This window comes from Mastigoproctus giganteus, chromosome 9 (assembly GCF_048544385.1).
Source record: "Mastigoproctus giganteus isolate SK-2022 chromosome 9, ASM4854438v1, whole genome shotgun sequence".
NCBI lineage: Eukaryota > Metazoa > Arthropoda > Arachnida > Uropygi > Thelyphonidae > Mastigoproctus > Mastigoproctus giganteus.
In genome coordinates this window covers 229519692-229545289 of record NC_143583.1, presented here as the reverse complement: position 1 = coordinate 229545289, position 25598 = coordinate 229519692, and the positions used below count along the sequence as shown (strand labels likewise).

General features: G+C 36.6%; 1 protein-coding gene across 1 annotated transcript in view; it reads right to left on the bottom strand.

Annotated features, from left to right (window-relative positions):
* Positions 1-25598, bottom strand: part of LOC150081164 (sodium-coupled neutral amino acid transporter 9 homolog) — a 240840-nt gene that overhangs the window by 141029 nt on the left and 74213 nt on the right. Inside the window, exon 5 of the mRNA XM_090380964.1 lies at positions 11684-11777. Coding sequence (XP_090237090.1) covers positions 11684-11777 — 94 coding nt within the window. The remainder of the gene's footprint in view (positions 1-11683; positions 11778-25598) is intronic.

Below are 25598 nucleotides of genomic sequence, written 5' to 3'. Positions count from 1 at the left end.
CGGGATTATTGCAAATGCAACAAGATCGAGTTTACTACCAATTTATAAAAGATTTGCACTAACAGAAAATCCTAATAAACCGGAAAGTGCAAATTGTTTTTATTGTTTTTTGGTCGTGACCTCCAGAAATGTGCTTTAGAAAAATATCACAAATGTAGTAGTAGTAGTAGTAGTAGTGACATGTGATGCAAGAAAGCAAATGTATGAGCTTATGCAGCATCAGCCAACAACAAAAAAAAAAAAAAAAAATCACACCATTCCCTCCAAATGCCTGTCCAGTTCCTCCTTAAATTTATTGAACCTATCAACTTCCACAACGACAGATGGAAGTTTGTTCCAGCAATTAACCACCCGCTGGCTAAAGGCAAATTTCTGCACATCTATTCTACATCTGTCTTTTCTTAATTTGAATTTATGGTCCCTTAGGTTCGTAATCTGAACAAGTGGAAGGATCCCATCAGAATTCAGCGTGCTCAACCCATTCAAGGCCTTATACACCTCAATCAGATCACCGCGCAGGTGCCTAGTCTCCAGCCACTGCAATTTGCAGAACTTAAGCCTCTCTTGGTAAGAGGATCCCTTCGTTCCCCTCACCAATCTTGTTGCCCTTCTCTGTACACGCTCAAGTAAATCTACATCCTTCCTAAAATGAGGCCTCCAGACCTGTACGCAGTACACAAGGCGTGGCCTGACCATTGCCTTATACAGAGGGATAATCACCTCCTTCTCCCTGCTAGCAAAATTCCTATATATCATTGACAAAACCCCATTACCTGCCCTGGCAGCCTGTCTGAATTGCTCAGAAAACTTCATATTTGCCTGTACAATTACTCCCAGGTCTTTTTCATTTTCTGCCACCTTAAGTGTAGTACCACACAGTTGGTACGTTTCTCTGGGGTTACTTCTACCCATATGCAGTACTTTGCATTTGTCAAGGTTAAACTTCAGTTGCCACTTCTTAGCCCATCTGCCCAAATTATCTAGATCCTGTTGCAGTAGCACACTGCCATTACTGTCATTAACAACCCTGCCAACCTTTGTATCATCTGCAAACTTCAACATTAAGCCTGATATACCTTCATCAATGTATATGTATACTTGCATGTATACATATACATTGATACATATAAATATGACCTTTTAGAGAGATAAATAGCTTAGTAACATAGCAAAATTTTTAACTTCCAAGAACACAAAAAAAAAAAAACCTATGTTATTGGGTTCAACATTACGATATTTTCACTATACTTCCATTTATCCCTACATATGCAAAATACGTTTCCATATTTTTTTTTTCAGTTTGCACCGGCTGGCAAAAACGTATGTAAAGTCGAATTTCCAGAAGTCAAGTATTATGTACGTCGGGGAGTTCCTGTACTACATAGATCAAATTGATTCCATTTTACAGTACAAGTGACCCCCCTGCTTAACGCTGATAATTCGTTCCAAAAAAACAGAGCGCTAAGCGAGTGCCGTATTCCCGTAACGCAACACATGTATTTGTGAGTCGCGGTCTATACAACCGCAACTCACAAATAATAAATGGTAGTGAAATGATGCCAAATGTCGGTCAAAATATTTAATATTAAAAGTCTGTACATATTAAATATTCTCTGTTACATATGTATATAATTATGTGGTAAGTAACTACATTATGTATCAAAATTAAACTTAAAATGCCAATTAAGATCATGAATCTATTAATCCGATGGTTATGGGCTGTCGAGTTTTCATATCTTTGGTCGATTTTGGGTTGTACTTTGCCCCTCTTCCTAGTAAATTAAAATGAGTTTCTTTAAAATCCCCCGCAGAGTTACCACTCAACAATAAAGTCAACCAATCCTTCGCCACTTTGAAGCCTGGCATGTTTTTTTCTTCTTTCCATATGAAAGTTCTTTTAGGCATTCGTTTCCAAAAAAGTCCTGTTTCATCTATGTTAGAAACTTGTTGAGAAGTATAACACCTCCCTTCAATAATTTTAAGAAGTTATTTTTTGAAAGCAGTTCCTTCTTGATCTGCACTTACGGCTTCTTCCTGAATTTTAAATCTATCCAACCAGCCCTTATTAGCTTTAAATGGTTCCACATTTTTTTTTTTTTTTTTAAGGCGAGCTTTCTTCAGATCATCACATAGGCTAATCTCTTTTTCTTTAATAATATTTAACTAAACGGAATTGTGCATTGGATATTATCTTCAATAAAATTATTTAAAAGTCTCTCCATTTCAAATATAATAGCTGGCCTAGCCATAACTAATTTAACTGTTTGCAGTGGAACAGCTGTCTTTCCCACTGCTAAAATTAATTCTTTATTTTTTTTATGTTCCTACAGTTGAATCTACCAGTCCTAAATGATTGCACACATCTACTTGTCGTTGAAAGGAATCAATTCACTTCAAAACATATAATTTAATTTTCAAATTCAGTCTTTTTCTTACCTTAGTAGGCTTCGTACCACATCCAGACGTTGTTGCTTTTTTAATTCTTATCCGCCATTATTCATCTTCGAAAATGTAACTGCATTGCATTAATTAGCATACAATGTTCAAGTAAACTGTCCGTTACTTAACATTGTACTGAGTGATGACTAGACTTCAGATAAATGCATATAATGCAAATATTACAAGCAACATACTTTGAACATTTTTTTTAAATGTTGATCTCGGAACTACATAACAAGCCATCATACTACAATTAAATTAGCGTGGAAGAAAATTTCATTGAGAGTGGGAAACTTTTTAATGCTGTTTTGCTATTCATTTTCAAGCTATCGACTCCATCAAATGAAACGTTTTTGTTAAACATGCCAAAAATTTAATCTGTACGCTGGTAAAAGAGCATTATAGTGAGTTGTGACAGCGTTAGAGTGAGATATGAGTTATAATATAAGAACAGCGTTACAGCAAATCAGCGTAGAGCAAACCGTGTTATAACGGGGCCTGCTGTATATTCAGTATTTAAAAAATTAATTTTATGTAGAATTTTCTGTGCATACTTCTGGAACACCTAATATATTCAAATTTAAATTTGGTGCAGGCTGTTAAAGCCAACAAATTTTATACAAATCGATTCTATGTCTGATGATTAACAAAAATAGATTATAGATTCAGCATCCAACGTAAGTTGTTCTTTTAGGATATCTTAAACTCAGTTACTGATCTTTTTATGCATTTCTATTCAGAGGTCTTTCAGTTGTATAAGAATGACCTGCTGGCAACTCTGTCCCACTGACAGTCATAACAGTGAAATACAAATGAGCAAATTACTTACTTACTTACTAGCAATTACCCTGATGATCTTGTAGTCAGAAATCTATATCCTTCCAATTTTTTAACAGTTAAATATACCAGCATAAGGTAACTGCCTACTTTATGATAATGCATTAAGAATTTGCTGGTAAAAGACCCAATGGGTGGTATTGATCATAGTGTATTGATGTGCGATTTACTTAAAGACATAACTAAAAGTAAAGGGAAGGGCTTTACCTTTTGTAAGGGTGACTACAGTTGTCTCATGCAGTTTTTGAATTCTATGCAGTGTACCAACTGATGATGTTACAAAAATTATAAATGAGAAACATTCAGGTAAGCAATCATAAAAGTTACTAAGCTTTTCATACCAACTAAGAAATGCTGTTCAAGGCATAGACTTAAATGTATGTCATATGAATTAACGAAATTTGTGTCAGAGAAGGAAAATTCTTCAGCCATCCAAGTGACATCTTCAGCAGCTGAAGATGTCACTCGGATGGCTGAGGATGTTGGCCTTGACAAGGTTCACATTGATAATGATGTCAGTGAGTTGCTCTAAAGCCATGGTGAGTCTCTTTTAAAGGAGGACTTAGAGGAGCTGGCTGTACAACTGGCTAAACTCTGATGCAAGAGAAAGAACAGGAGACTGCACAAATTAGGACACTCACCACAAAGACACTTCAATCAGCTTTGCCACAAATATAAACAGGCTGTGAAACTATGTGATAATGACCCAGACTGGGAACACTCTTGAGCTCTCTCATCTCTTGAGATGAGAGAGCTATAACTTCTCTGTCAAAACATATATATATTTGTCACCAAAAGTTTCTTTAGCTTGTTCAGAGAAGATTTCCTGAATTCTGTGGTCGGGGAGAGAGTCAATGCTTGCTCTCTCACACACTCACACACACACACCCTTTGCATTCAAGAAGGAAATGGCAGATAGTACTGCAATTCCCATACCATCATGAATCATTATCTGTAATATGCAGAGCATTCTTCTTGGTGATGTGAGAGGTAGAAATCAGAAATTGAGAGACAGAAATGGGCAATATGTATGCGCACAATTTGGGATTTAGCTAATTTCCATATGTATAGATTTTCTTATGGGCAGATTCTATTGTTGGCTAATTTGATATAATTTGTTTGTGACTTGTTCTTGCCACTATATCAGGCATAATCATTGCATTTCTGGTTTACAGTTAGGATACAGTATTGAGAAGGGCTCTCTGGTAAGCTGTCTGGCTGTTCTTGCTTGTTGACCTTCTACTTCATTTTCTGTAATCCCAGTGTGCCCTGGTGTCCAAGAGAAAAGGAATTCCTCCCACTTTTTCAGAGGTCAAAAAATATCTTGTATCATTTAAGGCTGGGTTGGTAAGCTCGAGTGCCACACAAGGTCTGTAGGGCAATCATGGAGTTTGTGTTGGGGATGCTTTTCTAGTCATAGCTAGCCATTCCTGGAAGGAATGGTTAGTTATGACTCTGTAAACAACATGATAAAATTAAAAATGAAATGCTAGTAAAATTCGATTTATTTGAATTCTCTTTGAACTTTGACTCACGCTAGTTGTTCAATAAGTTTGCCAAACCCTAAAGTTTCAGCAATTTTATCCCAATAAATAACATTGCATTATACAAATAATCATTTAGGTGATTTTCCCTTAATGTAGATCTGCAGTGATTCTAGAAAAAATACAATATCATAATATCCAAAATTGTAATTGCTTTTATTTCAAGAACTCTACATTGCAACTTCTAACTCAATAGACCTATGTCTTCAGGCACATAAACAGCATTTGCAGACCTTGCAGGCCAATCAAATCTGCCACTGGTTGGTACTCCTCTTGTTTCTGATCTTCCTCAATGTTACTGACGAGAATATACAAGAAAGCTCTCAAAGTTTGCTGATGATTTTAAGAGATGTAGCATGGTTAACAATTGGGACTAGGTAATGCTGCTTCAGAATGACAGATTGATTACATATATAGTAAGATAGCAGCTGAAGTTTAATCAATTGGTTTTCATGTGTTTAGTCAATAGTCGGCAATTCATAACTTGATTACTTGGTGTCCCTGATTTAGCAAGCCTTGATCCCTAGGCTTGTCCTAAGTATATTTAGTTCGATAAAGTTTGAGACAATATAGTTTGAGACAAAAAATGCACAATAGTGCATTGTGCATTTTTTATTCATTAACTTTTGAAGTCAGATTCTTGGTTTGAATTTATCCACTAACTTATCACTGTCTCTAATATAACTGTAGTACAAAAAGGTTTTCGTGGATTTGTGGTTTAATTTTCATAATGCTTGGTTCTATTTATGTTTCTTTTTAACAGTTTTTTTATTATTTATGGTTTTTTTTTTAATTAATTAAGTTGATAGCCCACCTCTATGCTTATTCTAGTATGCAGTTTACCTAAAGTTATAATGGTCTGCACCCAGAGTATTCATAAAGATGTGTAAAAATCTGTTCATTTGGTCTTTCAGTTTTGTGCATATCTTCATTCATGAGTAACTATGATGAGGTTTGATCCAATTGGTTTCACTGATGAGGTCTGAAACATCAGTTTCATTTGTTTGTTCAGTAGTCAACACTTCATAACATGGTTACGTGGTGCCCCAGATTTAGTGAGTCCAGCTAAAAATATTTAGCTGAATCAAGGCAAATAAAAAAAAAATGCACATCATGCATTTTTTTTTTTTATTCGCTGTCTTCTGAAGTTTAATCCTGCTAAATGTAATGTTTTGCATTCGGGGAAAATGCAATCTGGAATTCAAATGAGAAAGATTTAGAGGTTATGTTGTAACCAGATATATTTTCTTTGCAGTATAAGAAGTTGGTCAGGAAAGTCCGAAATGTACTATCAGTGATCAATAGGAGTTGTGTCAGTGGGAAGAAGGATATCATTATTCTTCTTTATAAAACAACAGTGAGGATTCATTTGGAATATTGTATTTAATTCTGGAGGCCTCACCTAAAAAAGGACACAGAACTTCTGAGAGGGTCCAGAAAAGGGCAACCAGATTGGTTGGGTATTAAGGGTTGTCCCTAGGGGGAACATATTAAAAGATGTGACCTGCAGGAACCTGGAGACTAAGCATCTCAAGGGCAACTTGATACAAGGCCCTTAAAAGGAATGAACAGAATAAATGAGGAAGGTATTTTCAGGTTACGTAAAACAATAAGGGACACATATATAAAATATGGGAAGTAAATCACATTCTAAGAGGTACAAGCTAAAGATTATAATGATTTATGCACCAACATCGAGCCATGATGATGAAGAGGTTGAAGAAATGTACAATTGAGAGTCTTCTAGATGAGCAGAAAACCCACTACACTATTATTATGGGGGACTTCAATGCTAAGGTTGGAAAAAGGCAAAACAGTGCAGAAAGAGGAACTATAGGAAATTTTGGAATTGGTGAAAGAAATAAGAGGTGAAAGACTTGTGGAATTTGCAGAATCTCAAGGAATGTCAGTAATGAACACTTTTTTCAAGAAAAGGGTGAACAGAAAGTGGACATGGAAGAGTCCAAATGGATTAACAACTAATGAAATCGACTTCATCCTCACTAACAGAAGATATATTGTGAATGATGTTACCGTCCTGAATAAGGTAAATGTTAGAAGTGATCACAGAATGGTAAGATGTACACTTGATATAGATGTAGGAAAGGGAAGGAAAAAAACTGACTCTAGTAAATAATACAAAGGTCTTTGAAATAACAGAGGAGGAGAAAAAGCAGTATGTACTGGAACTTAAGAACAAGTTTGAGCTTCTGCAGACTGCTCAGGACCAAGATATCAACGAGGAATATTACAACTTTCTGAAAGTGATAAAGCCCAAGAAACCTATAGGGAAACAGAAATCCAAAGAAGAAAAAATTAGTCAAGAAACACTTGTCATGATGAACCAAAGACGACAAAGGAAGAGCAAGAAAAACACTGACAGGGAGAAAATTGAGTATACTGAGTTATGCAAAGCCATTAGAAAGAGACTCAGAGAGGACATAAGAAGATTTAACACAAGAAAAGTAGAACAAGCATTAAGGGAAAACAAAGGATTTAAATCAGCAGCCATGAGCAGTAATACAGAAAGACAAATGATACAATAGCGATAGTGTACTTATAAACAGCAGAGAAGGCATAATTCAAATAGCAGAAGACTACTATAGAGAATTATACAAGGAGCGAGGGAATGATACCAGCAGTGGGTAAGATGGATTGCAAAGTAGCAACACATGCGACATACCTGATATTCTTCCTGATGAGGTAGAACATGCATTGAAGAAAATTAAGAATCGGAAAGCCCCGGGGGAAGATGAAGTTACTGTAGAGTTGTTAAAATTGGGAGGAAGAGACATAACACAAAAACTGGCAAGGCTCTTCACAAAGTGCATTAGAAAAGGTGTGATGCCTAAGCAGTGGAATAATGCAATCATAATTTTGCTGCATAAGAAAGGAGATAAATCAGAAATTGGAAATTATAGACCAATTAGCTTGTTATCCCATATCTACAAGTTGTTCACAAGGGTCATTACTAACAGATTAGAAAGAATACTTGATGAGAATCAACCGAAAGAGCAAGCTGGCTTTAGGACAAGATTCTCAACTATGGATCACCTTCACGTAATATCACAGCTAATGGAGAAAGCAAATGAATAAAAAACACCATTATGCCTGGCATTTGTGGATTATGAAAAGGCATTTGACTCCATACAGCATAAGGCAATGTTTCGGGCACTGGAAAGACAAGGCATAGATACTCCAAATATTATGATTTTGAAGAAAATATATGTGAGTGCTACATCCTTTATTAGACTAGACAAAGACAGTAGCAAATTTAAAATCGAGAAAGGAGTTTGACAAGGAGACACAATATCTCCGAAGCTGTTTACTGCTGCCCTTGAGGAAGCTTTCAGAAGATTAGACTGGTCGCAGGAGTCAATGTGAACGGAGAGTACCTAAACCATTTATGATTTGCAGATGACATTGTGGTCATAAGCCACGATCCCAAAGAATTAGAGGAAAATCTTAATCAGTTATGCACAGTTAGTAAGGATTTTGGACTAAAGATGAATATGGCTAAAACAAAAGTAATGATGAACAAGTATGCCACAGAAAGGGAAATAATGATTGAAGGAGCAGTAATTGAAAAGGTGGAGTCATATACTTATCTGGGACAAGTTATTAGCTGTAATAACGATAAATGGCTGGAAGTCAAGAGAAGAATAAATTTTGGATGGATAGCATTCAGGAAATATAGTCACATACTGAAGAGCAATATCCCAGTTTGTCTGAAACGTAAAATAATGAATCAATGTATACTCCCCACCATGACTTATGGAAGTGAAACTTGGGCACTCACCAAAAGAATGGAAGAGAAGCTAAGAACTACACAGCGAAGAATGGAACTAATTATATTGGGAATCAGACTGTTAGATAAGAAGAGAAACATATGGATTAGGCAGCAAACTCAAGTAAAGGACATTCTTATCAAAACTAAAGAACTAAAATGGTCTTGGGCAGGACACATAGCTCGAAGACATGATGACAGATGGACTAAGAAAATAACAGAATGGTACCCAAGAGGAGCTAGAAGAAAACCTAGAAGACAAAGGCGGAGATGGGTAGATGAAATTCATGAGTTTTTGGGTAGTAAATGGATGGCCAGTGCTCAAAACAGAAGGAACTGGAAAGTTGCTGGAGAGGCCTTCATCCTGCAGTGGATTGAAAATGGCTGATGATGATGATGAAATCACATGAACAATGTGTTGACCTTCGAATAGTGTTTTTTTGATCACTGGAATAAGCTGCTTCCCAAGGTTCTTGAGTTAAAGAATCTAACAAGGTTCAAGACAACTGGATTTTTTTAGAAACAGCCAAATTGCAATTCACTTGGATACTTTTTTTTTAGAATTTATTTATATATTTTTTATTTTTGGCTGATGCAGAATAAGTTTGCTTCCTTGCATTGTTTGGCCTGATTATTATTATTAGCCATATGGTGCAAGGAAGCCTGAGGCTTATGTTGCACAAGCCAAAAAAAAAAAATTTCTGAATTACCCTGAGAGAGAGAGAGAGAGAGAGAGAGAGAGAGAGAGAGAGAGAGAGAGAAGTAGAAGCGAATCACCAAGAACGAGAAGAATGATGATATCCAGCCCAGGACTCTGGGTGTGCAAAGCCCATACTCACCGGGTGAGCCCCCTGGGATTGAATAAATACTAATACCAATTTTCATGCCAATTTTCAGCTTGGCTTTATGCTGTCACCACTGTAGGGATCTATGCGCTGTCATAGTGCACAGTTGAAATAAGGATCATGTTTCTGATTCTTCCGGGCATATATGACACAAGAGTGATTTGATCTGAATAAGCCTGCTAGTCGGCTTATGCCCCAATATGCTTATCAAAAGTAACTTTTTTTTTTCAATAAACCAACACTGCTGAACCAATTATCTGGAGACAAACTGCAGTTAGTTCCTTCAAATGAACGTACAGCCACATTAGCAAAGGAGCATTTTATAAGGCATAGGGCCCAGTGGCATCCCCCCCTCTTTTCCAGGTTCAACAGGTAACACATCCTGACATCACATAAGGTAAAAGCCTCTTTGGTCCACATTTGTTTGTTTTTGTTGTCACAATAAAATGAAATTGAAAATGTTCTTTATTAGTTTTTTCTCTAGATGAGACCCCAAATTCCATTTTGCCTTTGGCCCCAAGAAGGTATAACACGCCACTGAGTATGCATAGATATATAATGTATCACTTCACTATCAAAACAACAGTAAAATAATTATTTGTGATTTTGAGCTCTTTGATGCAATTTTCACACCTGCCAAATTAGTAATATTTTGTTGAGTGTTTTAGGGAGGGAGGGCATTTCTCCGAATAATTGTTTTATCTTTGCTGTTATAAAATTCCTCCAACTGTTCTTCCTCTGAACTAACATCATTTTCTTCAGTCTCAGGGTCACTATGATGCTGAAGCTCTTTGTGGAAGTCACTACTTTCACCATCAGATGGGAAATTTTCATTGCCTGTATCTTCCCAAATTACCAGCTCAAAATCCATTATTCAGAATTGACTAAATTAAAGAACAGGAAAGAAAGTAAAAAAATATTTTCCCGTACAAACAACAACACCAGCAAAACTGAGAATGTTTTCTGCTTGTACCGAAAGCAATTCACTACTAACTTGTCATAAAAGCAGAGCCACAATATTTCCAACAGATTCCTCCAAGAGCAAGCTAACATGAAATACATGGGAATCAGCAAGTCAGCCACAGCACATCTAAAGAGTAATTCTGTCACAAAGCAAGAACAAACATTCTTTACCACATTAAATTTATTGCAGTATAAAAAAAATAAAAATAATAAAAAACAAAACAAATATTTTTAAACAGAAAATATCTTTTTATGTCACTCAGAAGAGAAAATGCCAACTTCCTAAGTTCCTAGCTGTAGTAGCATTTCAATAAATGATCTGGAATTTTTCTATCTGTGCAATAATTAACAGAGATTTCTGTTAATAGGAAATTTCTTTTCAGTAGAGAACTCAAAGTACACATTTTTTTTTTTTTTTTTAAAGGGTGCTGAGCATTTCAGCTGTGTGAATGGAATTGAAGAGTGCAAAAGGGCAAAAATTTGCTAGGGCTGAAATACTCCACATGCTACTAAGGTTTAAGGTGCTAAGGTGATCCCAGTACTACCTGTCAATTGCAAACACAGTTTTTCTAAGTTTGCAATGAGTATCTTTCATCAACTATCAAAATTACATCAACTAGATGTAATTTTGAAATGAGTTTTAAAGTAATAATAACATACCTTTAAATAATGCATTAAATAACACTCATTAAGACACTATGTTCACAAGGGTCATTACTAACAGATTAAAAATAATACTTGATGAGAATCAAACGAAAGAACAAAGAGTTGGCTTTAGGACAGGATTCTCAACTATGGATCACCTTCACGTAATATCACAGTGAATATAAAACACCATTATTAAAACATTTATATTATGTTTTAATAATGGTATTATAAATGTTTTAATTTAAACTTAAATTTTTTTTTTTTTTTTTTTTCTCCTCGCCTTTTCCCATTATATATGGGGTCAGCATTTTTTTTTTGTTTTGGCAAGCAATTTTTTTTTTACAGCTGGATGCCCTTCCTGACGCCAACCCTCACCCTTTATCCGGGCTGGGAATATGCGGTGGTCATTCCCTGACCTGCTGCATCCTCCATATTTGGTGGGTACGGGCTGAACCCCCCCAGTCTAATCAAGAAGCGTGTGCTATGCACTACTGCTCCTGCCCACCTGGCTACAGAGGCACCCTTTAATTTAAACTTAAATTAAAACACTGTTTTTCTCAAGATGAGATGAGATGAGATCACTAAACATTTAAATGGATATCATTTTACTTTACACTTACCTCCATCTTGAGGTAATCTGATAATTCTGTATGCAGTGTAAAAACAGAGGCTGCCCATTACAAACATGATCAGCAAGGCACAAACAAAGCCAGCCTGGAAAATACATACTAATAATAAATAACTTGTTTAAATGCTGGTTGGTAAAAATGATTTACTGACTCTAAGACAATAATAAAAAAACTATCTAAATAAAACTTATTATATATCAGGGGCATCCAACATGTGGTCTGTGGACCAAAAGCAGTCTACGTGCCTTGGGGTGGATCCCAATGATTGTTCCACTGTTCAAGGTCACACATTTACATATTATGTGCTTTTAATAGTAGAGGTTGCCCATTCTTAGGGCAACCTCTACCAATAAAATTTAAATAATCTTTTATGTTCTGAAACTTCGTGCTACTCTTTCATAGATATTCATATTATACATGCATACACACGCACACACACTTAACATTAATAGTAAAGTAATGTTAAATGCCAGTATTTTTACTGAATTTATCAAACTTGATCGATGATTAACTAGAACTCGAATAATGATTAACTGAACACATACAATAAAGTTGATTAAAATGTTTCTTGGACTGCTTCTGTATTACTACTAAAAACACAGTCGATATCCATATGTTTGAATAACTAAGACTATATTTCACCACTGTTATCAATAAAAAATTCATGCTGCTCACACACACAGATTTCTGATCATGTGACCCACTATTTAATAAAATAAATAAATAAAATATAAATGCTCAAGGCATAATATATTATGAATTTAAAATACACTATAAAATAGTGTAAAAGCATCGATTTAACTGTATCTCATACCTTAATGATATTGTATCTCATCACTACCTCGAATAAGTAATGCTTCACTAATGCACCACCACTACCACCCAGGACAGCACTGTTTTAAGGCTTATTGGCCTATCCTCAGTGGGTGGGCAGGTACCCTGTTGTTGCAATCATGCCAACCCAGTTGTGAAGTTATTTCCACAATATGAGAGATGCCAAAGTGTGAAGGATAATACTTAATATATTATGCCTTGAGCATTTATATTTATGAGTTTAAAATACACTATAAAATATCATTGTATATACACCACAGTGATCGATGCCTTTACACTACTTATGTAGTTTTTCATTATGAGTTCACTATGGTGCATTTACACCAATATTTTACAGTTAATAAAATAAAAAAAAAGAAACTTGGATATGCCTGTTATAAGACGTTCATAAAAATAAAATTTACTTTCAAAATGAAAAAGTTGTTTATAAAGTAACTGACAAATTTTAACTTTAATAATTCTGAATGTCTGCATGACAGACACAAACTGTATATTAGTAGACAAGCAGTACTTACTAATTTGATATTTGGCAGTATTTTGTAGATCTGTGTTGAGAGAATTTTGTAGCCACATATACATATACAGGGTGATCGAAAAGCTCTAAATCTAATTTTTATAAAAATAAAAAAATAGCTTTAGAAAATTAGGCTTATGTATATGCAAAATTGTTAAAATTAGCCCCCTTCAAAGTAGTTTCCCCCCAATGACGTGAAGTGTTCCAATGTTCCTGCCACTTCTGGAAGTCTCCACCTGTGAGTCAGTTGAATTCCATTCCAATAACACCGCAGTATCATTACCAGTAACAATGAAATTAATGACATCAGGATCCATTTCAGCCCTTCTTTTCAACTCCTCACAGTTTTCAACAGTTAACCTTTTGGTCATCATTCAACAAATCATACTATCAATCAGGCATGCCAAGGTTTTCAATAAAATTGTGGTCTGGAAATATCCAGACTAAAATTTGACTACAGAGATACTCACTTCAAAGGCAAAATACTGCAGATGGTACTGCTTTTAGTAGTAATACTACTACTACTATTGTGATTTTTGTACAGCAACTTTTGAATTAAGAATGGTTACTAGTGCGTGAATTTTTCACACACTAGTAACCTTCCATGAGAATTAAACAAGGAATTAATTAATGTATACATTGCATTGCATTTCAGGAACTTGAGCAAACAGTAATAATTCATGATTTATATATATATAAAAAAAGTGACTTTTATGAACATTTCATTTCTGTACATCCATCACATTTATCATTCTTCAACCATGCACAGAGACAAACATATCCTGTGCAGTACAGTGGACAGCCTATATAATATGTATGAAAAAAAAAAAACAATATTATTAATTGCCAGATTGGTCCAATTTTAAGGAATTTTGGAAGGCTTGACAACCTTTTCTAACTAAAAGGGCTAAACATAAAATTTCATGAAACTCCATCCAGTAGGTTATTATTATTTGGTTTTTAGGAACATCAGCAACTAAGGCCATATTGCTCCAGGGATATGAGGTGGTCATTCCCTGACCTTTCCGCATACTCCGTATTTTTTTATTATTTTTTATTTTTTTTTTGTAGTTGTTAGTGCATAGGCTTCTGTGGTCATAATGCACCTGCCAAGGTTTTTGCAGTACTTTGATCCAAGCCCGAGGCGGGAATCGAACCCGCGACCTTTGGGTTGCCAGGCAGGCACTTTACCTACCCGGCTAGCCCGGTCGGCTGCATACTCCATATTTGGTAGCCATCCAGTAGGAGTCAAGTTATTATACACAGACGCATAGATAAAGAAATAATAATTTTCAGATTTCTACAGGTCTGATTTTAAATATGGAGTGGCTAGGCAAATCTTTCTGAAAAATCCATATATAAAATTTTATGAAATACCATCCAGTAGCAATCAAGTTATTATATGCAACCTGACAGGCAAGTGAATGCACATGATGAACAATAGATTCTTTGTGTATACAAGGTGTGGCAATCAACTTCCTGGACTGGTGCTGTTGCAGTCATGTTTGATGATTTTGAAAATAAGTGGAAGTGATATGTTGTAGTTCAAACTTTCTCCAACAAGTGGTGGTACACAATGTACCATTAGGCTAACAAACTGAAAGTCACAATTTTGCAAATGGAGCAACAAACAAATATTAAATTTTGCTTTAAACTAGGAAAATCTGCAACCATATGCATGAAACATTAACTGTTTATGATAATAAAACGTTAAATTGTTCTAGTGCATTTGAATGGTATAAGTGGTCAAAGATGGACCTGAGGATGTTCATGATGATCCAAGAAGTGGGCATCTAGCAACCTCTCAAACTGATTATACAGTTGTAAAAGTTAGGAAAACTGCCAAGAGAGAATTGTTTGAACCTCAGAATGATGGCTGATAAGTTAGACATAAATAAGGAGGTGATCTGTCAAATCCTGCATGAAGATTTAAGAAAAAGGAAGGTTTGTGCAAAATTTGTGGTGTACAGCCTCATGGATGAGCAGAAGCAACAAAGAGTGTCACCATGCAAACACTTCACCCAGACTTGTAAAGACAATGCTAATTTCCTCAACTGTATTTTCACTGAATATGAGTATTGGGTGTGTCAGTATGATTCAGAGATGAATCATCAGAGAATGCAGTGAACTCCAAAATCATCATCAGGCCCAAAACGTTTCATTAGCAGAAGGCAATGCTGATCATGTTTGCAACAAACAGTGTGATTCACAACACATTTGTACCTGAATGGGAGAGAGAGAGAGAGAGAGAGAGTGTTCTGCTTTCAAAAACTATTGAAGCACATTTCCTGTGTGAGGCCACAATTTCAAGAGAAAAGCAGCTGGTTCTTATTGCATAATGTCTCTGCACTTTCTGTGAAGACAATTCTGAAGAAACATGGCACTGCACTGATCAACCATCCATCCTAACTCTCCCAGTCTGGCACCAGCAGACTTCTTCCTCCTTCCCCAAGGTGAAACTGTCCTCAAGGGAAACAGATTTCAGGATGTTGAGGACATAAAGAAAAATGTAACTACTAAATTGAACTTTATCTCTTTGGATGCCTTTACTGACTGTTTTCAGAAACTTTAGAATGGTGTAATAAATGCATTCAATCAGGTGGTTATTACTTTGAATAAAAATAAAAACATTTCTGAGCTCTTTCACTTTGTGTTCTTTTTATTGCGCCAGTCAAGGAACTTTATATATGCTAACATGCTTAAAAACTCAAAGAGAAATTACTGAGCCTAAAAGTGAAGAAAGCATAAGAAGTTGATGTATCCATCCTATTATATTATAAGGAGCAGCCAAGGTTCACTTATCTTTATCTATAGTAATAGAGACATCCTTAGAATCAGGTGAAGTTTCAAAATATTGAAAACGTGTCTCACGCTGCACGCACACGCACACACAAATTGGGTTTCACAAGTGACTAGACATGAGCGTTCAACTTCTGTGACAGGAAAAGTTATAGATATAATTAAGAATGCAGCATAGGTTCACCTTGATAAAGACATTATAAGAGAGCTATGTAGTTTTGTTAAGGTTTGTAGTTTTGTTAATCTTTCAAACCAATCTGTTTAGTTAATTATGGGGGGGGGGACAAAAGAACTGGATACAGGGAGTAACTTTGATTTAATTTACTTAGATTTTAACAAGCCTTATGGCAGTCCCATAAGGCTTGTTAGAATTGGAGAATTGGAGAAGTGTACGTATGTGAAATTGGGTACAGGAATGATTATGTGTAAGAAAGAAGAAAAAAAAAAGTGGTCATAAATCGGCAATGTCTGTTTGTTCCCCATTTAAGCCTTCCTGGAAATGACTGTCCATCTGGCTAAAAGAGCCAAATACAAAATTTTATGAAACTGCATCAAGTTTTGACTCCTACTGCATACAGTAGGAGTCCATTCTTCTCCAAAGAATCTCAGTGCTGCTGTAAACATTTAAAATCAAGAGGAACAGAACCATCCTCTCCCAATCAAAATTATGTGACATTCTCTTTTCTGGAACCAAATGTAAACCTTCTTGGTAAAATAAATGATTCCATTTACTAAATACAGTTGAACTCTGTTATAACGAGCACGCTTATGACTAAACTGAGATATTGTTTGGTCTCATTTCGCTATCTAGAATGATCAACATCAAAGCAGAAAATGCTTCTAAGCTCTCTAGAGGTCTGCTTTTACTCTGTAGCAGCTAGCTCCTACTCCAATAGCTAGCTCCTACTCTGTAGCAGCTAGCTACTGGTCATCGGCAAACCAATCAGCGAGCTGTAAAACACATCCCACTCCTTTTCCAATGACCAATCCCTGGACACTGCTGAATATATAAAAGCAGACCACTGGAGAGCTTAGATGAATTCACTGCTTTGACACTGATCATTTCAATAATAATAATAATTTATTTATCCCTATTTTATGTTACACTTTTTTGGGAGATAACAGCAAAAAGGTAGGGAGAACACATAAGCCAATGGTTTTTTAGGGGGTGTTCCCTTAAAAAATGATGAATATACAAATATACAATTGAAAAATTTCCAGTTCTGAAATTGTACAGGTAATGTTCAACAGGAAAGACATAAATAATAGGAGTGTTTTGTACATTTCTTTACAGAAGACTTCGAAAAGCATCACTACTTATAATATATAATTGTGAACATTTTTACAATTAAATGAGGAGAGGAAAAAAAAAAAAAAAAAAATGATGACATACATGCACAGAAATTTACAAACTATTTGCCAACTGCTTCCTTTAACATTTGTACATTATTTCCATGTTGGTGTTTTTAAAATCCAGGAGTTGAGTGGAAGGTAATTTGAATCAGACATACCTGGTGATGTGTTCGATTAGTAGTTTTTTGAATTGATTTAGTGAAGTGACATTTTTGATTTTTGCAGGAAATTTGTTCCAAGTTTTAGCACCTCTGTATTTTATACTTTTCTGACCTATGGCTTTTCTGAAAAGCGGAATCTTCCGGCTGGCTTCATTTCTTAGATTGTATGATATTTCTTCTTCATCTGTGGTTATGAAAAACGATCTGAAGAGAGGGGGAAAGTCTGCTGTCTTCGTAGCATTGTAAACAAGGATTGCCTCGGCTTTCTGCAACAGCTGGTAGATGCTTAGGAGTCTCACTTCCTTGTACCTCGAACTAACCGATGCGTTCCAGGGAAGGCCCAAAATTGAACAAAAGCATCAATTGAGAATGGAGTTGATTCTCGAAAGGTTTTCTTGGCTGATGGTATCCCATGAGATGATTCCATAGGTGAGGTGCAGCTGAATTAAAGAAAGGAATACTTGTCTGAGAAGAGGAGACACCCAGGCAGAGGCCCTGGCGAGTATTCCCGCTAGTGACGAAGTTTTCTTTCGTAAGGTTATGATTTGTTTTGCACAACTTAGCTTATCATCTAGCCAGATTACGAGAAACTTGGTTTCATTCACCCTTTCAAGTTGTTTTTCTTTGTATGTTATATCTAAATCAATATTCAGTGGTTTGTTTTTCGTTCTAATTATATTTTGATTTTTCTTTTGATTTTTTCTTTTGATCTAGATATTTTGATTTCTAATTATATCCATATATTTTGATTTTTCTGGATTCAGTATAAGCTGATTCGTTTGAAGCCAATTATGCATCACAGAAAGCAAGGCAGAGATTTTGAGTTGAAGCTCATAAGGGTCTTTATCTGTGATTAGGATGGAAATATCATCGGCATAAGCTACTAGGTGAGAAGATGGAAGGAGAGAGAAATTCATCGATGTAAAGAACAAATAGGATAGGACCAAGAAGTGAGCCTTGAGGTACTCCCCTGGAGAAATAACAGATGTCGGAGTATGAGTGATTTGTTCTTACGACAAATGGCCAATCAGTAAGGTAGTCTTCAAGGAGAAGGTTAATTTTCCCTATCAAGCCAAGGTTATTGAGTTTGTTAAGTAGAATATTATGGTTTATACAATCAAAAGCTTTAGATAAGTCAAGAAACATTGCTATAGCATAGTGACCCTTTTCAAGACTATCAATGATCCTTGAGCAGAAGTCAACAATTGCAAGATCAGTGGATCTTTTAGAGTGATAAGCATACTGTTGTTGATGGATGAGCTGATTTTCTTCAAGAAAACCCATGAGTCTGCTATGAAGAATTTTTTCGAATAATTTTGCAAAAACTGAGAGTAGAGCTATTGGGCGAAAGTTGTTGATGGAGTCACAACGGTTTCCCTTTGGAACAGGGATGATTATTGCTTTTTTGAATTGAGAAGGGAATTTACCAGATTGAAAGGAGAGATTGAATACATACTTCAGAACTGAGGCGTAAGAATTGAGCTCAGGACCTTTTTCAGCAGAGATGGAGATATTTCGTCAAAGCCAGGGGCTCCCTTTCCTTTCAATTGATTCACTGCCTCTAAAATCTCTTGATTGGAGAGAAGAGCAAGAAAAAAAGACTTTCTGATTGAGTACTTGGCAGATTCTCTCATTTCATTGTCTCTGAAGTCAAGTTCATCTTGAAAGAGGTCATTCCCATTTGAAATAAATGGTTACAGAAGGCAGTAGCTTTTAGCTCATCATCTGAAATAAGTACCTTGTTTTCAACTACATCTCCAACGTAGCTCTGTGATTTTAATTTCCTTCCCGGTAATAGTTTGTTCAAAACTGTCCATTTTTTCATGCTTGTTATGATACCTGTAAGTTGAAAACTATACTATTTTCTTTTCTCTGACCGAATGCAGTCAGTGACTTTGTTTCTGTATGTTGTGTATTTAATTTTATCTGCCTCGATTCCTTTGCTCTAGCAATTCTTGCAAGGTTGTCTCTTTTCTCTAACATATTAGAAATCTTGTTTGAGGTGAACAGGCATATTTTCCCTCTTGTCCTGGTGGCCTTTTTATTCCCTGGGCTCCTGATATATGACACGTATTTTTCATAGCTATTTAGGATATGCTTAAAAAAGCAGTTAGTTGCAATTTCAGGATCACTTGCAGCAAGCACTCCATCCCACGTTGACAGCTGCAGGTCGTGACAAAGCTGATTGAGAGAGTCTGGAGTGACAGATTTGAAAGTGTGCATGATCTCTGCTCACTCTGTTCAAATAGTGGATTTCACAGAAAATTTTATAAGCTGTCCTTTTAAGGATGAACTCTATTTTCACTTCTCAAGGACAGTAAGAGGAACTTGGTTTCAATCTCTGAGCCCAAAAATGTTGAAGAGGAAAGCATTATCGGTGAAAGAAAAAGTCGAAATTATTGAAGAACTGCAGACTGGTCAGAAGAACATAGAGATATGCAAGAAGTACAGACTTTCTTCATCTACTGTTTCAATACTGGAAAAATAGAGATACAGTGTTGAAGGCCTGCAATGACAATGTAACAAATGCAGAGAGAGAGACTCAAGAAGTGCAACAAAGATGACACTGATCAAGCTCTGCTGAAATGGTTCACTGCATAAAGAAATGCTGGTTTACCCATAAGTCGACCAATCTTAAAGGCCAAAGCAGAAGAATTTGCACAGCTTTTCAACTATGCAGGATTTTGTTGCTCAAAAGGGTGGCTTGATCGTTTTAAGAATCATGTTAAAATTTTGCTATGGCAAAATCAGTGGAGAAGAATCTTTAGTGGACAAGGAAATAACATCTAAGTGGATGACCGAATTGTGGCCGCTTCATTCTCAAGGCTACAGTGACGATGACACCTACAATATAGATGAAGCTGCAATTTTCTATAATGTCACTCCTGACCAAACTTTAAAATTTAAGGGCGAAAAATGCATTGGAGGAAAGTTGTTCAAGAATACAGTGGCTATCTGCACAAATATGTCTGAGATAGATAAAAGGCTTCTAGTGATTGGAAAATCTGCCAAACCAAGATGCTTCAAGAATGTGAAACAACTGTAGTTCTACAACACTTGTAGCAGTGTAATTAGTATCAGCAGAGGATTATAAATTATAGCACTACTTACGTGATTTAATAATTTAACTTGTCACGTAGATTGCAATGTACAACAGTAATATTCATGGAGCTTTTAGAATTGGTGATTTGGCATAGATAGCTAACGTGAGAGCTCAAACCACGTCGGTGGCAATAGACAGTTAAATTTATTATCCATGATAACTATTTAGATTTTAGAAACATAACGTTATAACTTAATACATAAAACTTGGAGATACGAAATTCATATAACGTAACTCGGTTGGAGACAAAACTCAATACTGAAAAATATAATAATAATAATAATAATAATAAAATTCATTATTCATAGGACACGATTCCTGCTACAGGCAACCAGAGGAATCTCACAATTAACTGTACACGTTACATTCAGTACATAAAAAAAAGTACGCAAGTACACAGCAAATACATAAAATACACAGAAAGTGCTAATAGATTATACACACTTACATTGCATTATATAGATTATATAGTTATTATACAGAGCTTATACTGCATTATATAGATTTTACAGTTATTATATATGAGCTGCAACACACTGAGACAGCCTGGAAACTTTCACTGGGAGTTATTCTGCTGACAATTGCAGGAATGCTGAATGCACTTCACTAATACACCATGAATTGTCTAACTAATAGAGCAAGCTTATCTGCGAAAAGATCTAAACCTCCCAAGGACTTCCTAATTCATTTCACAAATATACGTGGTCTCAATTCTAATCTCAACGATGTCCATTTCCACTTGCAGTCTGCCAAACCTCATGTACTTTTTCTGACAGAATCTCAGTTATTGGTTGATTCAACTACTGCTCATCTCAGATGCCCAAATTATTCGCTGTATGATTCCTTTCGCCTCAAAGGTGGTACTTGTGCATATGTCCGTTCTGATATTCCCTGTCAGAGACTTGGCAATTTGGAATCTCCTCTCTTTGATCTTCTCTGGCTTAAAATCTCTCTACCTCATTGTGTCAAATTCATCTGTTGTCTCTACCGTTCTCCCAACTCAACTAATCACTTGGGGCTCTTTGACTTCCTCTCGTTGCAACTTGACTTTCTCCAGTCCAACTCTCCTAACAGTGAGGTAATTTTCCTTGGTGATTTTAATGTTCACAACCCCAGCTGGCTTCCGTTTTCTAGTCACACCGACCCAGCAGGTCGAGATGTTGAGGCTTTTGCAATTACTAATGACCTAGCACAGAGTGTTCATTTACCTACAAGAATACGGAACAATCCTAATCATACAGCCAATACGCTTGATCTTTTTCTCACAAACAACCCTTCTAAGTACACGGTCGAAGTGAGAGCTCCTTTAGGCACTTCAGATCAGAACTTGGTGATTGTCTCTTCTCCAATGGAACCTTTATCTCATGGCTATTCCCAACCTCGTGTTGTTTGGCATTACAAGAATGCAAACTGGGATGACCTGCGAGACTTCTTTTCTTCTTTTCCTTGGTCTGATTACTGTTTCAAAACTTCTGATGTCAACGTTTGCTCAGATCGTGTCAGTGAAATTATTCTTGCAGGAATGGAATCCTTTATCCCACACTCCACTTTAAAATCTCGTCCTTTATCTAAACCTTGGTTTTCCAATAAATGTGCTAAGGCTGTCCAAGAGAAGAATGTTGCATATCGTAATTGGCTTGTTTCTAATTCTTCAGTTTCATTTTTTCGGCAATCTTTGTGAGAGCGTGTAATGTGTATACTGAGGTCTCTGGGAAAGGATCTGATTGGCAACCACTTTAAACATGCACTTCTCCAGGCATTTGAGAAAAGGGGAGGAGATTGAAATAGGCCTATAGTCAGCAGTTGAGGTCAGATTCTGCACCTTTGGAACTGGGATGACTCTTTAATTTAGCCAAGCGGTTGGGACAACTCAGTGTTATAAAATTCTATTAAAAAACTTTGTCACTGATGAAGTAGGAGGCAACTTTTAGACAAAAGGTGGGAATAGAGTCACTTCCCATTGTTTTCTTATTGGATATTATTGGATAGAACATTGATGGCCTTGATTAGCTCCTCTTTGCCGATTGTCACGTTAGTGAGATTAGTTATGTCATAGTGGGCACTGTTCCAGGGGAAGTCAGCAGCTGCACTGTTTGTTTTGACGAACTGGAATACATGATTGCACCAATCGGCCAGGCCTAACAATTCTGCTGACCGGATGTGATTGGCCAACCAGGATCACTGTCCACAAGCTATCCTCTTCTCCATGAATGAGTTGATGGCCTGCTTCTTGGATTTCTGGAAACTGCATCTGGCTATTGAGACGCTGAGTATGATCTTTCTGTGGGTGATCTCTTAAACTGGTGCATAAGGATGCTGGACCACCACGACTTCGAGTGTGGGCAGATGATGCATACTCTTTACTTGGCCACTCTAGCAATGAAAGACAACCATTTCTGAAGCCAAAAAGCAGCTTCCTCTATGTCGATTTCACTGAGAGTTTGCTAGGAGTAGAGATTGCCTAAAGAGATCCATTTCTGTTTCAATTTTTAGGTTATGCAGTTGTAACACTATATATATATATATATATCCCAATGCAGTTAACATATAACTGCATTGGGATATAAGTTAGTGCTATATTTTTTTAATTGTACTGGAATTGAAATTTTAATTGAATCGAAATCATGCCTCAGACCAGGGTAGCAAATAAAATGGCTAAAACTAGTGGGAGTGTTGTGGCTGAGGGGAGAACTGAGAGGGGGGGGGTTGTCCTCTGAATCACAGCCTTTTGAAATGCACTGCTTGTTTGATGTTTTTGGAGCAATGAACGGAACATGATATTGCCAAGGGGAATGCCTTTGTGCGTAAACGATATAAAGAGTGCAAGGAAATCAGGTGGCAACTCAGCATTGTTATGGGCCTATATGAGAGCTTGAAGAATAGGATAGATGTCCTTAAAGAATTTAAATTAAGGAGAAAATCAAGCTCTTGCTGCCCATATCAATGCCAGAGTTGGCAGTTGAACATCAGGCAACAAAAAAAACAATCCCCAAGGCAGAATGTGATGGTCCCACAGGAACTAGTTGTTGTTAGTGACTATTGTCAGGGAAACGGGGAATGTATTGTGCAAAAAGGATATGTGGAAGAAGACCAGGGCAAAGGTTGATGTTGTAGAGCAGATATCATCTTTTAAAGGCACTAAAGGCTATATTGTTCTCCATGTCGGCACTAATGATATTAAGAGTAAGAGACAGGAGGAATTACTTAACAAGTACTGGCCAATGTTGAAAAAAAGCCATGAGCTAGGGTTGAATTTGAGTGTCTGCAATTCTGCCCAGACACAATAGGAGGGAGTATATGATGAGTGCATTGTCAATCAATTCGCCCCTGGAGAGATTGTGCAAGGCTCATGGGGTAGAATTTTTCTCAGCCTGTTCTGTGACAGTTAACAGGAGAGACTGCTTCTACAGGGATGGGATACACTTAAATAGAATGGATGCAAGAATATTTGCTGATGCTATTGAGGCAGTAGGTGGGTTGGAAAACTGCTAGCTTGGGGGGGGGTTAAAAGGAATAATAGATTACCAGTAGCCACTGGCAGAGGTGAAAGTGAATCTTGCACTGCTTTGAATGGAATGAGCAGCAGCCTGCAAAACAAGGTGCAGGGGGTTTCAAAGACTGCCAGGTGTCATTGCGGAACAAGTAAACATATGGGCTGTGTAAGGGTAGCTAAGCATAGGAACAGGTGCATATATACTTGTGTGTACAGCAATGCTAGGAGTCTGATAAATAAATTTGATGAATTTGAGGTGTTGGTCAAAACATTAAAGGCAAATATTGTTGGAATATCAGAGATGTGGTGTCACAGAGATATAAGGAATGCAGAATTGGAATTTGGAGTGTACAATGTGTACAGGAAGGACAGACAGGATAGGATGGGTTATGCTATAAGTTAAGAAACATATAAAATCTAAGGAAGTGCAGCCAGTTGACATGCGTGGACAGCGCAGTGTCGAGTCAGTTTGGTGTGATATAAACACTGGCAAAGCAAAATTGAGGGTATAAGTTTGTTATAAGCCTAATGACTCTGATGAGTATAATGAACAGCTTTACAGATAAATAGAGTGGGCCAGTAAATCAGATTGTCTTATAATGGGGGATTTTATTTTCCCAGATATCAATTGGAATTTGTGGGTGGGCCACTCACACACTAGCAAGGCTTTTATGGATTTATTGGCTGATTGTTTTCTACAGCAGCATGTTCAGGAGGCAACTAGGAGTGATACTCTTGAACTGGTTATCAGTAGTGATTCTTCATGCATTAAGAATCTGCAGATAAAGGAAACACTAGGTGGCAGTGATCACAGTATGCTGATGTGATATTTACTCAAAGAGGTAACTATCATTAGGGGTAAAGGGGAGGGTTTTTGCTTTTGTAAAGGTGACTAAAGTGGTCTGAGACAGTTTTTAAATACAGTAGGACCAACTGATGATGTTACCAACAGCAAATTCTAAATGGGAAGTATTCAAAGAAATATTGTTGAAGGTTATGGACTAAATGGATGTAAGCTGAACTAATGAGATATTAGCAGAGGCATATGATGCAAAAAAGCAAGCTTATACAGCATCAGCCCAAAAAAAAAAAAAAAATCCCTTCCCATTTCACCTATCCATTCACTCCAAATGTTTGTCTAGTTCTGCTTTTAATTTATATAAGCTGTCGACTTCTACAACGACAGATGGAAGTTCATTTTAGCAATCAACCACCCGCTGGCTAAAGGAAAACTTCCACACATCTATTCTACAACTTTCTTTCCTCAATTTGAATTTATGTCCCCTTAGGCAATTAATATGGGCAAGAGGAAGAATCAGCATTGAGCATGCTCAAACCATTCAAGGCCTTATACACTTCAATCAAATCACCTTGCAGGTGCCTAATCTCCAGGCACTGTAATTTGCAAAACTTAAGTCTTTCTTCGTAAGAGCAACCCTTTGTTCCATTCGCTAGTCTTGCTATCGTTCCAGCAGCTCTACATCCTTGCTAAAATGAAGCCTCCAGACTTGTATAAGTGCTCAAGGTGTGGCCTGACCATTGCCTTATACAAGATGATAATCACCTCCTTTTCCCTGCTGCAAAAATTCCTGTATATCATTTACAAGACACCACGAACTACTCTTGCAAATGTCTAAACTGCTCAGAAA